This window comes from Esox lucius, chromosome 9, assembly GCF_011004845.1.
Source record: "Esox lucius isolate fEsoLuc1 chromosome 9, fEsoLuc1.pri, whole genome shotgun sequence".
NCBI classification, from domain to species: domain Eukaryota; kingdom Metazoa; phylum Chordata; class Actinopteri; order Esociformes; family Esocidae; genus Esox; species Esox lucius.
The window spans coordinates 3,219,874-3,235,532 of NC_047577.1; the positions used below are offsets into that span (position 1 = coordinate 3,219,874).

Below are 15,659 nucleotides of genomic sequence, written 5' to 3' on the forward strand. Positions count from 1 at the left end.
CCTTTGCCTTTTCGTCCAGGACTACGGCGATCAAGCCGCTTTGCAGCTTTGCGCCGCCCGTCTTCACCAGGCCAGTCCGATGAGGCTCTTCGGCACGCTTGCGGTAAGACACTTAGTAATTTGTCTTGTGTGAAAAAATAAAGACGAAACACACTCAAGAGATGGATCCCATTCCTGTCATCGGTGTGAGAAGAGTTTTGTTACACAAACACAACTGACAAAACACCAGCTAACTCACTCCAAACCTCACCTGTGCTCTGAATGTGGGAAGAGATTCAATACAGGTCATCACCTGAAGACGCATCAAAGAACCCACACTGGAGAGAAACCGTTTGTTTGCCGGCATTGTGGGAAAGGCTTTGGGGCGTCTGGAAAGTTAACCCAACATCTGAGACTTCACACTGGAGAGAAACGCTACCAGTGCCCTGATTGTGGCAAATTGTTTTCTACTATTTCAACAATGAAAAGACATCAGGAAGTCCACGCAGCACACAGGTTAAAGCCTCATATTTGCACTACTTGTGGAAAAGGTTTTACTCGACCTGAAAAGTTAAAGAAACATTACACCATCCACAGTGAAGTGAAACCACACCATTGCTCTGATTGTGAGAAAAGCTTTGGTTTACTTGACCAGTTAACTCGCCACCAGAAACAAGCACATGGAGTGAGGGCTTTCCCTTGCTTTGTTTGCAAGCAGAGCTTTGTTTCAAAGTATTTCCTAATGGTTCATCAGCGAAAGCATACAATGCCTTACCATTGCTCCCTGTGCAACAAAAGATATGCTGATAAGTCAAATTTAGCAGTCCATCAATGAGTACACACTGGAGAGAAGCCACACCATTGCTCCCTATGTGGGAAAACTTTCTCTGGTAAACAACAACTTAAATTACACCTCATGGTACATTCAGGTGACAAGCCTCATAAATGTTCTTATTGTGAAATTAGTTTTGTTACGGCTGCTATCTTAAAAAGACACCTACGAACCCACACTGGAGAGAGACCTTACAAATGCTCTGAATGTGGCAAGGGTTTTGCTGATAAGGATACGCTTAAAAAACACAAGCGCATCCACACAGGAGAGAAGTTATTCCAGTGCTCTGTCTGTGAGAAACGTTTCTTTAACTCTGGATATCTTAAGTAGCACCTCATGGTACATTCGGGTGAGAAACCTCATACCTGTTCTTACTGCGAGATGAGTTTCACCAGTACGTCCAACCTGAAGAGACACCAGAGAATTCACACTGGAGAGAAACCATATCAATGCCCTGACTGTGGCACTGGTTTTGCCCGCTCGTCGACCCTGAAGAATCACCAGTGTATCCACACAGAGTTCCAGTAAAGGACTGTTTGTGTTGTGCCAGTAGTGGTACAGAAGAATTCTTTGTAGGGTTGTATATGGTATTGATTATTTTAAGGTGTTGTGGTTATTTTTGTATCACACACTGCTACTGGTGTTAAACTGGGAAAGGTGGTACTTGTATGCTAAAGTTTAAAACCTTTCTTGAGATGTCATGACTACAGATCACTTAAAGTGCTGGAAAGAAGTGGACGCTGATATTGTTCACAGAATTGCAATTTCATGCGTTTCTCCTCTCTGTGTGTATAATCTTGCCTTACAGACAAACTTCTCTGCACATTTTTTTTTAAAACATACCTGTCCCGAATCTTCTGGAATAAGAAATATAAACATATGTCCGGACCTACACGCTCAAAAAACTAACAAAGCAAGACAACCCATGATGACAGTAGAAGAAGCCATTCACTACCTACAAGATCACTTCCCTCTGCTGAATCAACATATAGATATACATGGATATGTTGGGTTCCTCTGCATGCCCTGCTGTTGCATGCATTAAGTAGAAGTTGCATGCCATCATGACAGATTTCTATAACGCAAATTGCTGATCAGGGTAACGAATCAATTATATATATATATATATTTTTTTTGTGCTACAACTAAGAGATTTCAGTGTAAGGAAGCCAAGAAAAATGACATCTGAAATACTAAGGTTCATTTTGATAGTATCTGCTAAGTGGTCATATTGAGTAGGGTCAAATGACAGGCTCTAAGTTTGAGCTTTGATTCCCCTATGATGACGTAGTAGCATGACTGGTCCAGTATATAGGGAAGTTTAGGCCTGCATTAACCCCTGGTAGTTAGCTATTAGGGCTGCCTGCTGGCCAGTGATGGGTGGATTGATTTCCTGCCTGTTGGGCCCTGTCCAGGGCCTCCCCCGGGTAGGGCCACAGTGTCACCGGACCCCCCCGTCTCAGTGTTACGCTGCTATATTATTGTGCTGGGGGATATGAGGGATGCACTACTAACTTTTTCTCCATCTCCTCCAGTTTTACATTTTAGGAGGAGATGAGGTCCTGGTCCACACCTGCGGATTACCTGGTTTGGGGGGCCCGTTGCTGTCCCTGTCCTTGTCCACCTGGTCATACTTCTGACCTAGTCTAAAATCAAATAGACTCTGGATTTAGCCCAGAGAAATGTATTTATTATTCCAATTGGACTCTTAATATCTCACCCGGCACAGCCAGAAGAGGACTGGTCACCCCTCTGAGCCTGGGTCCTCTCTAGGTTTCTTCCTAAAATTCGACCTTCTTAGGGAGTTTTTCCTAGCCACTGAAATTCAACTCAACTGTTGTTTGCTCCTTGGGGTTTAAGGCCGGGTGTCTCTGTAAAGCACTTTGTGACAACTGCTGTTGTAAAAAGGGCTTTATAAATAAATGTGATTGATTGATTGATGTAGCCTGCTGCCTTTCACTCCACAGCCATCTCCGAGCACTTGAGATGCTTTTGTGTAGCAATGTTACCAACATATTCAACTGCTTTTGTAAATGAAGGCAAAGTAGTACGTTTTCGAGTAATGCAAGACGTCCTACTTCTGAACTACAGAAGGTGCAACAAAGTTTTTGTTATTCTGTGTGTATCATGCGGATGCTGCACTTGACAAAAACCTGACTGGACGTAGTGGCTTACTTCCGCCACAAGATGACACTGTTGACATATTAGAAAAATACGTTTTATTTTTCGCTGAGGAATAGCTATTTTTAATGGCTTTACAAATTCTCTAACTTATTAATTGCAGATAAATGGGTGATAATAACATTTAGCCGTATTCAAAATGAATAAAATAACAGGGGAAGTTGCTGCTTGCGTGCGTGAGTGCAGAATTGACTTTTAATACAAACCTTGTATTTTATGCACAAATTCAGATTTTTCTTTTCAAAATAAAAGCCACAATGAAAAGCATATCAATTCATGAGGGGAAATAGAGGGTATAGCCAGCAGCACTTTCTAAGCCACACACTCCATTGGCTCCAGTGCAAGACTCTTTACCCGAATATGTGCTGCTGGCTAAACCCTCTATTTAACCCCATGAATTGAAACTTAATATGGATTTTTTATACCCAATTGAGTAACTATCGATATCCATGTTCCACCTTACATCGTCTAGTTTTTTATATTTTTTATTAGTTTCCTCAACAATTGCAAATACAGAGTGCCCCTTGATTTCTTTGCATATAATTACTCTATCCACCTTCCTTGACATTTCCTACAATACATTCACCGCGGCGTGTAGAATAGTTTTTTTTTTATAGGCCAATATGTATTTCATATCCATTGAGTTGCATTGTGGCCAATGGGGTGGGCGGAGTAAAACACCAGCAACAATTGCAAATACAGAGTGCCCCTTGATTTCTTTGCATATAATCATTCTATAGAGTCTCCTGAACATTTCCTACAATACATTCACCGCGGCGTGTAGAATAGTTTTTTTTTTATAGGCCAATATGTATTTCATATCCATTGAGTTGCATTGTGGCCAATGGAATGGGTGGAGTAAAACACCAGCAACAATTGCAAATACAGAGTGCCCCTTGATTTCTTTGCATATAATCATTCTATAGAGTCTCCTGAACATTTCCTACAATACATTCACCGCGGCGTGTAGAATAGTTTTTTTTTTACAGGCCAATATGTATTTCATATCCATTAAGTTGCATTGTGGCCAATGGAATGGGTGGAGTAAAACACCAGCAACAATTGCAAATACAGAGTGCCCCTTGATTTCTTTGCATATAATTACTCTATCCACCTTCCTTGACATTTCCTACAATACATTCACCGCGGCGTGTAGAATAGTTTTTTTTTTTATAGGCCAATATGTATTTCATATCCATTGAGTTGCATTGTGGCCAATGGGGTGGGCGGAGTAAAACACCAGCAACAATTGCAAATACAGAGTGCCCCTTGATTTCTTTGCATATAATTACTCTATCCACCTTCCTTGACATTTCCTACAATACATTCACCGCGGCGTGTAGAATAGTTTTTTTTTTATAGGCCAATATGTATTTCATATTCATTGAGTTGCATTGTGGAAAAAGAGGGTGTGGAAATATTGTGTTGCTAGATTTAGCACACTGTTCCCCATGATTAGACAGGTTTGTCTTACTCTACACATTCTCCTGGACATTTCCTACGCTGCTTTCTCTGTGGAATATTCAATAGTTTATTAGTTATGAGGCATATATGTATTCCATATTCTGTCATTGGCATTGTCTGAATTTTACCCTTGGAACGTGTTTTAACACCCACTAACACCCACTTTTTATCGAAATTACTCTTAAATATGATCATATTTGAATTGTTGTCAATGTTTTGAGAGGTACATGTTCTCAAACAATTAATAAACTCAATTTATCTCAGTTTTTAAGTAATTCGTTGGTCTCTTATTTTGAAAAATTCCAGATTTTCGTGACCCGGAAGTGTTCCTTCAATGTTGCTCACAAGACGCAGATGGCAGAATCTAAGTTTAATTTCTCGCGACAACAACAACGGAACGTACCTCGTTTTGAGAAAGGAGGGATTTCGAAGTTGTACTAGCTAGGGTTTTCAGGTCAACAGGTAAATTAATGCTCTGTACTGTATAATAGAACGTGTACATAATACCTATCGACGTCCATTTATTATTATGTTTTAGAAGAGTCTAAGCGAACTAGCTGGCTATCGTCCACTAGAAACGTGGTCAGATATTCTACACAGCAGCAACCTCACTGGGTACTGTAGTTCGCTAGCCAGTTAGCTGTTATTCTTAACAACTTAACGTCTGCTAAGTTATTTCTTCGAGATCAATGTGATGTTGTAACCGCGGTGTTTATGATCATAAATGCAACATAATTAAATAGGACGTCTTGTTTAAATCGTAAATCATTAGTAATTATTACACCGTGATCTATATTGATTAGCCTACCATGGTCGCAAATTCAAATTAGCTAGTAGTTCCTCTGTTCCCTTCCAATAGTTTTCTGACTGGCAGCGGCAAAGGTCAGGAAAATATATTTCTAAATTGCTGGTTAACCTTTATTAATTTTTGAACATTTGAAACATCGTGTCCCCACTTTTGGACACTTTATGTAATGCCATGTTCCAGAAACTGGCCCAATGCAAGGGCTACCAAATGCAATTTGCGTGTATGCTGAGTTTGATTCGGATTTCAGCACCACGGTGGAGGAAAGAGGAGAGATTATTTGACAGAGCAATGAACCGGATTCTACGCCATGATGCAGCAGTTTGTGTACCAGAGGCAGCAGCTTAAACCCCTAGACTACAATGTTGCCATTTCTAAATGGTGTAACCATTATGTACACGAAGGCTGGGAATTATTTTAACACATAGCAATAGGTTGAATTCAAATCTGTTGTTTTGGAGAGTTGGAGCAAAGATGCTTCCCTGCCCAGTAATATACAGTATCTCACAAAAGTGATTACACCCCTCACATTTATGTAAATATTTGATTATATCTTTTCATGTGACAACACTGAAGAAAGGACACTTTGCTACAATGTAAAGTAGTGAGTGTACAGCTTGTATAACCTTGTAAATTTGCTGTCCCCTCTAAATAACACAACACACAGCCATTAATGTCTAAACCACTGGCAACAAAAGTGAGTACACCCCTAAGTGAAAATGTCCAAATTGGGCCCAAAGTGTCAATATTTTGTGTGGCCATCATTATTTTCCAGCACTGCCTTAACCTGGAGTTCACCAGAGCTTCGCACTGCCACCGTGCTGCAGCTCAGTTTCAGGGTCTTGGCAATCTTCTTATAGCCAAAGGCCATCTTTATGTAGAGCAACACTTTTTTTCTTTTCAGATCCTCAGTGCTCTTTTCCATGAGGTGCCATGCTGAACTCCCAGTGACCAGTATGAGGGAATGTGAGACCGATAACCCCAAATTTAACACACCTGCTTCCCATTCACACCTGAGACCTTGTAACACTAATGAGTCACATGACACCGGGGAGGGAAAATGGCTAATTGGGCCCAATTTGGACATTTTCACTTAGGGGTGTACTCACTTTTGTTGCCAGTGGTTTAGACATTAATGGCTGTGTGTTGTTATTTTGAGGGGACAGAAAATTTACACGGTTATACAAGCTGTACACTGACTACTTTACATTGTAGCAACGTGTCATTTCTTCAGTGTTGTCACATGAAAAGATATAATCAAATATTTTAAAAAATGTGAGGGGTGTATATCATAGGAACGTGTGCTTCTGGGTAAATGACACAACCTCTCTGCTCAATCCCTCCTACCATTTTAGTAACCACGGTAACCGTGGGAACAGCAGCCCGCCATGGATATTGACGACGACACAACAGTGTTCGCGACTCTCAAGTCGTTCAAAAATTTCATCTCCCTGCCGGACGCCTCTCTCAACCAGGGGGAGCCAGCCCCAGCACAGAGCAACCCCCTGCAGAGGCAGTACCGGCAGAGGATTGAGGTGAGGCCAACAGGACACTCACTGCATGACTCGCAAGAGGAGGCAACGCTTTGGCTTTAGATTTACAATCTCCTGACTCTCCATCCCCTACTCTTTTTGCAGTTACTGGAGGCTGCGGAGAAGGTCCAGTCAAAGACCCAGCAGATCCATGAGGACCAGGAGAAGAGGCAGATGGCAATGAGCCACAAGAGAGCCCGCATCGAGCTGGAGAAGGTGGCCTCGCTGAGCGCCAGAGACCTGGAGGTGGGTAACGCAGCTTTGTCATTTTCCGGCGCGACCCTAAGGTTAGAGAGGGGCGAAGGGCTGTCGGTTCGAATCTCCAAGCAGACAGGAAAATACAGCCTTTAGGGGTGTTATTTTTATTTTTTTTACATTCATTTTTATCTTCTACACTCTTGTCTGTTTCAGCGCGAGGTGGATCGGAACCAGGAACTGCTGGGACGAATCAGGCGCCTGGAAGAGAGGGAGGTGGAGTCCAGCAAGAGTCTGTCAGAGCAGGTTGAGGCAAACCGTGCTCTCCGTCGGACTCAGGAAACCCTCAACCTGAGAATAATGGAGAGGGATGCCAAACTCAACGCCTCTTACCAGGTACACACACCTGCAGACACACGCCCCCTGGTGGGGCGGCAGAAAGTGCGAAATCCCACCACTGAAGGGAAAAATCTCCTCATCATCCTTTTTAAAGGTGCCTTTTAAGGCCCTTTGATTACTTGGGGATTGCTGCACTGCAGCTGTGAGCAGACTGACGGTAGTAGTTCTTCTCCCTCAGACGGTGAGCATTTTAAAAGATGAGATCCGTGAGCTAAAGCAGCAGATTCAGAGTAAGCAGAACATCATCGCCAACCAGACACTGGCGACCCAGGGACTTCAGGAACAAATGGAACTACAACAGAGGTGAGACGTCGATCTGTCAGTCTCTCTCCTTGCTCTCTCTGGTTTGTAGACTGATTTTTTTAATCTGCCTCTTTCTTTGTGATTGGCACCCTCTACAGGAAGTACCAGGAAGTATCTCAGCGATGCCAGGATCTCCAGTCTGCCTCGTCCACCTGCTCCGACCACGAACTGAAGATCAAGGTGAGGTTGGCACCGTGTTGAATATGGCAAAATTATTTAATACTTTATCCAGTTCAGCTGTATCACTTCAAATGATTGAACGTGCATGTGATTGGACAAAACAAAAATAGAGAGACAGCATTGGCTGGTCCTGGCGTGCAGCAGGACGTTTGGGGAGGCGGGGGCAATGTTCCCTCTTTGTTATGAGAGGGTAGAATCGGATGCCACTCTTACTTTGTCTCGTAAGCCAGTGATTTGTTTGCGAGGTGGGACCTTTCAGGAAGGAGATTTCAGATGGATGACCATGTTTCTTGTTTAGACTGTGTCTGTGCTGTGCCAAAATGGCGGAACAGCAGAAGAAAGGTTGATATTTATTGCGTTTAGTCCCGGCTTGAATTGTATGAAGAAAGGCCTGGAGTTGATTAAACAGGTCCAGTTTCCCTCCAGACGTTCTTCCAATCTGCTAGAGTAATGTCAGTGACTAATTCCTCCTTCCATTTCCTCGTGCTTGTTGAAGGTGGGTCAACAGTTTGAATGGGTAATATAGATTATTTCCACAAACCGACAAGCGTAGGTGTAGCTTTTTGAAATGCTGATGATGTTTTCTGACTGTCTCCCATCTGTTGGTGCCTTAAAGCAATTTTTGAGAAGGTCATAGGTTCCCTCGGCAAACCCAAGCAAGTGTGGGGTCCTTGTATGTACGCAGTGGAGGAAGGCGAGGAGCAGTTGTCTTTCAGCAACAACCAGCCTTTAGCCATGGAGTCGTTTGGGCATCACCTCCCGGAGAACCTTCTGGCAGAGTCGGAATGGGATTTGATTCATGGCTGTTCTGCAATGACCGCTTTTCAAAACAGCCCGGCTTTGTCGAGCTCTCTGATAATAGTTGAACTGCAGATTTTCTTTTCCTTTCCGGGTTGTCCTTGGCCAACCCTTTCAGGGTTGGCATCTCTGACCTTACTAGTCCTTGGCCAGCTTCGGGGGACGACCTAGCTCAGACAAGCATGAGCAATTACATTCTACTGGGAATGTAATAGGGCCGAGGATATGGAAATATATCCGAAATGACAACATCCTTGAGTCCTGCTGAAGCTCGCCATTAGTCCTAATAATAATAAAGGGACAGTTTGTCCAAAAATAATTTTCGGTGACAGTCGCCTTACCCCGAGTTCTTCCTTCAGGCGCATAGTGATTTTTAAAAACATGAATGGAAGCGGTTCATACCGCTATCGTAAAGCTGCATTGCAAGCGGGAAACTACTCTAAAACATTCCAAACTAAGAGAAGTGGTGTTGTTCACCTCAAATAATTCCTCAGAATAGTTTTAGAGGTTTTAACACAGGTACTTCCTGTGTTTCACGGTCAGTTTTGTTCACAGTTGTATCAATACGCGCATTCTTTCGGGAAGATTAAGTGTATACATCACAGTAAATGAAAGTTAGTATTCGCTAGCTCGAAAGCAAGTTAACTATTTCGTTTTGGATATTCACCTCAGTGAAACTTTATTTGCTTGAGAGAGAAAGGAAAATACATACAGTGGGGAGAAAAAGCATTTGATACACTGCCGATCTTGCAGGTTTTCCTACTTACAAAGCATGTAGAGGTCTGTAATTTTTATCATAGGTACACTTCAACTGTGAGAGACGGAATCTAAAACAAAAAAATTACAGACTTCTACATGCTTTGAAAGTGGTAAAACCTGCAGAATCGGCAGTGTATCAAATACTTGCAGGAAGAACATTTCTCGGGGGATAGAGCCTAACTTGTTCCATCCATAATACACAGATGATGAATTGACAGGATAGAAGCTTGGACAGCCGCTAAAGGGGGGCGATGGTGAACATGTTAATCCCTAACTCTTGCCCAGAATATCCAGAGGCAATGTGTACTTTGTATTATAACAGCAATCAGAAGTATCACTTACAGTCTGTCGTCTCCACGGGTTGATCTGGGTAACTTGATTGAAATGCATTTGCCCTTTTTGTCCTCTTAAAAGTGATCATGGGTCAAGATGCTCTGTAAAATGTTTCTCACAAACATTGTATGTCTCGTTGGCGAAGTTGCTCTATTGGTTCTCCCACAGTATAACTTGGGAGAGGCAGAGGTATTGAGCGCTGAATAATGGATTTTTGGAAAAAATTACCATGTGCCTTTAGGTCTATCTTTTGTTGAGTGGACTTTGAGAAAAATATACATTTTTGACAAATTATTAATAATGAAATAATTCATAATCTTAACAGGATATTTCAGTATGCATGCATTTTTTCTGGCCTGGGCTGCCTTCCTGACAAGGCCTTTATCAAAGACATGCCCGTTCTAGTGATTGATGTTACTGGGAAATATCTCCTAAAATATCTCCGGTCATATTGTCTGGCTTTTTTTTTTTACCATTCCATCCTCCCCACCAACATAAGTGTTCATTCTAAAGGAGGACGATGTGAACTCATCTGGAATGGCCTACATTACGCCGTCGCCACATTTCCGTGAACAGCTTGCATTTTATTTCATCTTTTTGCAGGCATATACCTGCTGTGGCAGATGGCCTGTTCAGAGATCCTTTTTGGCCTCATTGAGATTGTTCCCTTTACGATGCCAAACAGTCACCACCTCCCCCTCCTCTCTGCTCGTCAAACCTCCCCGGTCGCTTTACGGACCTCTGCGTGGCTTTAGCGTTGCCTGCCAGCCGTCGGTTCCTGACGGTAAACCTTTTTAAACCTGACGGTAAACCGTGAGGCACATTTGAGTGGCTGTTTACTGTAACTGGGTTGTTCGGGTATCGAACACCTGTGCGAAGCTAGAATCGTTCTGCGTTTTAATGGTGAACATGTTTTCCTCCTAGCCCTCAACGTGGGAATCGAACCCACAACCCCTCGCCAGGCACATAACCTGAACATCAGACTGTCTATGTAGATTATAATTTCACTGCAATTACTTCAATCCCAATTACTTTGTGAACTAATGAATTCAGGTAAGTCAGCCAATTACCTTGAACTGATCAAGTTAAATGTCCTGAGCTTTTATTGCCAGGTCTAATACAAGGTTTGTCCTCTGGCTGTTTGCTGTAGCGTCTTAAAGCTCGAGACAATACTCTAAAACCAGCGTGTGGTGATGGATGTTTGGCTGACATTTTTCCATTCTAACTATAGCCGGGGCCGTTTGAACAGTGTTCCTTCTCTTTCCCATCGGCCTGTCTTCCCCCTAGGACTTAGAGAGGAAGTTGGCCCTCCAGGAACAGGATGTTGTCATAGTGAAGAACATTAAGTCAGAGGTGGCCAAGGTCCCAGAAATGGAGAAGGCTCTCCGACAACTGAGAGAGGAGAACATCTACCTCAGGTAACACCAACCTCCGAAGACAGAAGTCCCATTCCACCACTTCGTTTTCTCTCCTTTCCTCATCCCTTGTTCTGCCTCCCAGAGAGACGAGAGAGAATGTGACCCTGCTGAAGGAGGAAACTGAAGGATTGAGGCGAAAGGTAGAACGGATGGAGAAACTGAAAGAAGAGATGGTCACCATGGAGCTGGAGAAGGAGGTGTGTGTGTGTGTGCCTGTGTGTGCCTGTGGGGGGGGGGCTAATAAGACAGAGAGCCGTCTTGTATGTGGTTGAATTTGTTCAAAACCCTTCAAACCTTTAGGCGCACTGTTTTGTACTTCCTGATTCTTGTCCCCTCCCCCTGTCTCCTTACCTGACTCTTTGTATCCTCCTCTCCAACAGAAAATATCTCAGAAGCTTCAGGCCTGGGAAAACCTGGGTCAATCTACTGGACTCGATATACAGTAAGTACTCTGTTTCTGCCTGTCTGTGTGCCTGTCTGTGTGCCTGTCTGTGTGCCTGTCTGTGTGCCTGTCTGTGTGCCTGTCTGTGTGCCTGTCTGTGTGCCTGTCTGTGTGCCTGTCTCTGTGCCTGTCTCTCTGCCTGTCTGTGCCTGTCTTTCTGCCTCTCTGTTTCTGGTGTGGATTTCACCATTGGGTGGAGCTCCTGAGTCGTGGAGAAAAATAATGTTCTTTATTCTGTTTGTCTCTGTTTAGCATTAGTGTGTGCGCGCACGTATGTGAGACTGTGTGTGGGAGAGCAGAGTAGCAGTTTATGGTTTGTTAGCTTTATTTCAGGTTTGTGTGTGTGTGTGTGTGTGTGTGTCATGCTGAAAAGCCTGTAATGAGAGAATGATTGCATGTCTCATGTGAGCAGTGAAGCACATCAAACACATCACAAACACTGCACCTTGTGTGATTCTCACACACACACACACACACACACACACGCTTAGTCATTTTAGTTCATGACTTGACTGGTCTTTGATCAAATCAAATGTTAAACGTTGCAACCAGAAACTAACACACACACACACACACACACACACACACACATGCCCGCAGACACTGCCTTGGTACTCGCAATTTAAAAAGCATGAAAAGCAGAATGATCACATGTGTGTACTTCCGCGCACACACACACACACGCACGCGTGGACACACGCACGGACACATACTCACACGGACACATACTTACACACACGTACCATGCCGACTGACTTCACCAACACGTCCCTCCAAGTGTCTGTCTGTCTCGGAGCGGCCTGGTCAGGATTTTTGTAACGTGTTTAAATATCAGATGAAGCCTCGTCATTTAAATCATCAATGCTGTCCTTCATTGTAATTGGATGTCCAACATCTTGTCAGTCATGAAGCTCTGTAGTAATGCTCTCAATGTATTTATACACTCTCCTCAGTATAGTAATGCTCTCAATGTATTTATACACTCTCCTCAGTATAGTAATGCTCTCAATGTATTTATACCCTCTTCTCAGTGTAGTAATGCTCTCAATGTATTTATACCCTCTCCTCAGTGTAGTAATGCTCTCAATGTATTTATACCCTCTTCTCAGTGTAGTAATGCTCTCAATGTATTTATACACTCTCCTCAGTGTAGTAATGCTCTCAATGTATTTATACACTCTCCTCAGTATAGTAATGCTCTCAATGTATTTATACCCTCTTCTCAGTGTAGTAATGCTCTCAATGTATTTATACCCTCTCCTCAGTGTAGTAATGCTCTCAATGTATTTATACCCTCTTCTCAGTGTAGTAATGCTCTCAATGTATTTATACCCTCTCCTCAGTGTAGTAATGCTCTCAATGTATTTATACCCTCTCCTCAGTGTAGTAATGCTCTCAATGTATTTATACCCTCTCCTCAGTGTAGTAATGCTCTCAATGTATTTATACCCTCTCCTCAGTGTAGTAATGCTCTCAATGTATTTATACACTCTCCTCAGTGTAGTAATGCTCTCAATGTATTTATACCCTCTCCTCAGTGTAGTAATGCTCTCAATGTATTTATACACTCTCCTCAGTGTAGTAATGCTCTCAATGTATTTATACCCTCTTCTCAGTGTAGTAATGCTCTCAATGTATTTATACCCTCTCCTCAGTGTAGTAATGCTCTCAATGTATTTATACCCTCTTCTCAGTGTAGTAATGCTCTCAATGTATTTATACCCTCTCCTCAGTGTAGTAATGCTCTCAATGTATTTATACCCTCTCCTCAGTGTAGTAATGCTCTCAATGTATTTATACCCTCTCCTCAGTGTAGTAATGCTCTCAATGTATTTATACCCTCTCCTCAGTGTAGTAATGCTCTCAATGTATTTATACACTCTCCTCAGTGTAGTAATGCTCTCAATGTATTTATACCCTCTCCTCAGTGTAGTAATGCTCTCAATGTATTTATACACTCTCCTCAGTGTAGTAATGCTCTCAATGTATTTATACCCTCTCCTCAGTGTAGTAATGCTCTCAATGTATTTATACCCTCTCCTCAGTGTAGTAATGCTCTCAATGTATTTATACCCTCTCCTCAGTGTAGTAATGCTCTCAATGTATTTATACACTCTCCTCAGTGTAGTAATGCTCTCAATGTATTTATACCCTCTCCTCAGTGTAGTAATGCTCTCAATGTATTTATACACTCTCCTCAGTGTAGTAATGCTCTCAATGTATTTATACTCTCTCCTCGATGTAGTAATGCTTTCAATGTATTTATACTCTCTCCTCTGTGTAGTTTGCTGCGTCCGCTGTCCTTGTACTTTGGCATTTTGCCGCTACGGTTTAAAAAAAGATTATATTTCCTTTGACAGGTGAATATTTTATATCCCTTTTATTTATATAATTAAGTGGTTGGTCATTGTGCTTATTACAGCACACTGACTATTGGAAAAAGAGCGTGTGCTGTACAATGATCATATCCAGCGGGATCCAAATTAAAAATTGTTCACAGACATCAGGATTTATAAAATGTTTCTTTACATGATCAGAAAGCCCAGATTCTTCTGTTTCTATAGCAACAACAAAAACGAGGACATGGGCTTGGTTTCAAAATGCAGTCCTATTTTACTGTGCTGTGTCCTGTTCTGTAGTGTACGGTCCTGTTTTACTGTGCTGTGTCCTGTTCTGTATTGTACGGTCATGTTTTACTGTGCTGTGTCCTGTTCTGTAGTGTATGGTCCTGTTTTACTGTGCTGTGTCCTGTTCTGTAGTGTATGGTCCTGTTTTACTGTGCTGTGTCCTGTTCTGTAGTGTACGGTCCTGTTTTACTGTGCTGTGTCCTGTTCTGTAGTGTATGGTCCTGTTTTACTGTGCTGTGTCCTGTTCTGTAGTGTACGGTCCTGTTTTACTGTGCTGTGTCCTGTTCTGTAGTGTACGGTCCTGTTTTACTGTGCTGTGTCCTGTTCTGTAGTGTATGGTCCTGTTTTACTGTGCTGTGTCCTGTTCTGTAGTGTACGGTCCTGTTTTACTGTGCTGTGTCCTGTTCTGTAGTGTATGGTCATGTTTTACTGTGCTGTGTCCTGTTCTGTAGTGTATGGTCCTGTTTTACTGTGCTGTGTCCTGTTCTGTAGTGTATGGTCATGTTTTACTGTGCTGTGTCCTGTTCTGTAGTGTATGGTCCTGTTTTACTGTGCTGTGTCCTGTTCTGTAGTGTACGGTCCTGTTTTACTGTGCTGTGTCCTGTTCTGTAGTGTACGGTCCTGTTTTACTGTGCTGTGTCCTGTTCTGTAGTGTACGGTCATGTTTTACTGTGCTGTGTCCTGTTCTGTAGTTCTTCCTGTACAGTGTTTTACTGTGATTAGCGCAGAGGAATGGAGGCCTAGAGAAAGGTCCTTTTATCTATTTAATGAACACCTCTGCGTCTATTGATTACCCTTTATTTGCATTATGCATGGCTCGCACAGACCAGTGAAATAATTACATTCAAAATATCTTCTTTCTTTTTTAACGTGTTGCATAGTCTTAATGGTTCTTAGGACCTACATAATGAATTTATTTTTACCTAACCAGCTATTAAATACCAGAACCGGGCACCTGAAAACCTTTTTAGTTGCCAATATTTCTGTTCACTATAAAAGGAAACTTAACCCCATTACAAGGTAATTTTGGGCTTTCCAAGGCCAAATGCCAACAAGACAGATAATGGAGGGGCTTTTAATGAAAGTTAGTTTTTTTGTCCATCAAACCAAAGATTAGAAACCTTTGCGCTTGTGTGAATGATGTTCAACAGCGCCCCCCACTGGGCAGAATACACAGGTGGGCAAAACACACTGGTAGTGAGTTTCACTAGAGTTAAATGCCATCTGCTACTCGGAACGCAGTTCACTGTAGAGTATAATAAACAGATCAACAGTATTCCAATGTGACTGATTAGGTACTAATGGTTGATATACAGACACTGGTTCAGCCACTGTGATCATTGTGATCTTACACACGTTGGTTCAGCCACTGTGATCATTGTGATCTTACACACGTTGGTTCAGCCACTGTG

The 15,659-nt window shown here is 42.5% G+C and overlaps 1 protein-coding gene across 1 annotated transcript in view; it reads left to right on the forward strand.

The window, feature by feature from the left end:
* Positions 1–4,811: 4,811 nt before the first annotated feature.
* Positions 4,812–15,659, forward strand: part of mad1l1 (mitotic arrest deficient 1 like 1) — an 87,139-nt gene continuing 76,291 nt past the window's right edge. Inside the window, exons 1-9 of the mRNA XM_029122495.2 lie at positions 4,812–4,918; positions 6,617–6,796; positions 6,899–7,039; positions 7,205–7,384; positions 7,566–7,690; positions 7,789–7,870; positions 11,048–11,178; positions 11,261–11,375; positions 11,559–11,620. Coding sequence (XP_028978328.2) covers positions 6,650–6,796; positions 6,899–7,039; positions 7,205–7,384; positions 7,566–7,690; positions 7,789–7,870; positions 11,048–11,178; positions 11,261–11,375; positions 11,559–11,620 — 983 coding nt within the window. The 5' untranslated portion in view covers positions 4,812–4,918; positions 6,617–6,649. The remainder of the gene's footprint in view (positions 4,919–6,616; positions 6,797–6,898; positions 7,040–7,204; positions 7,385–7,565; positions 7,691–7,788; positions 7,871–11,047; positions 11,179–11,260; positions 11,376–11,558; positions 11,621–15,659) is intronic.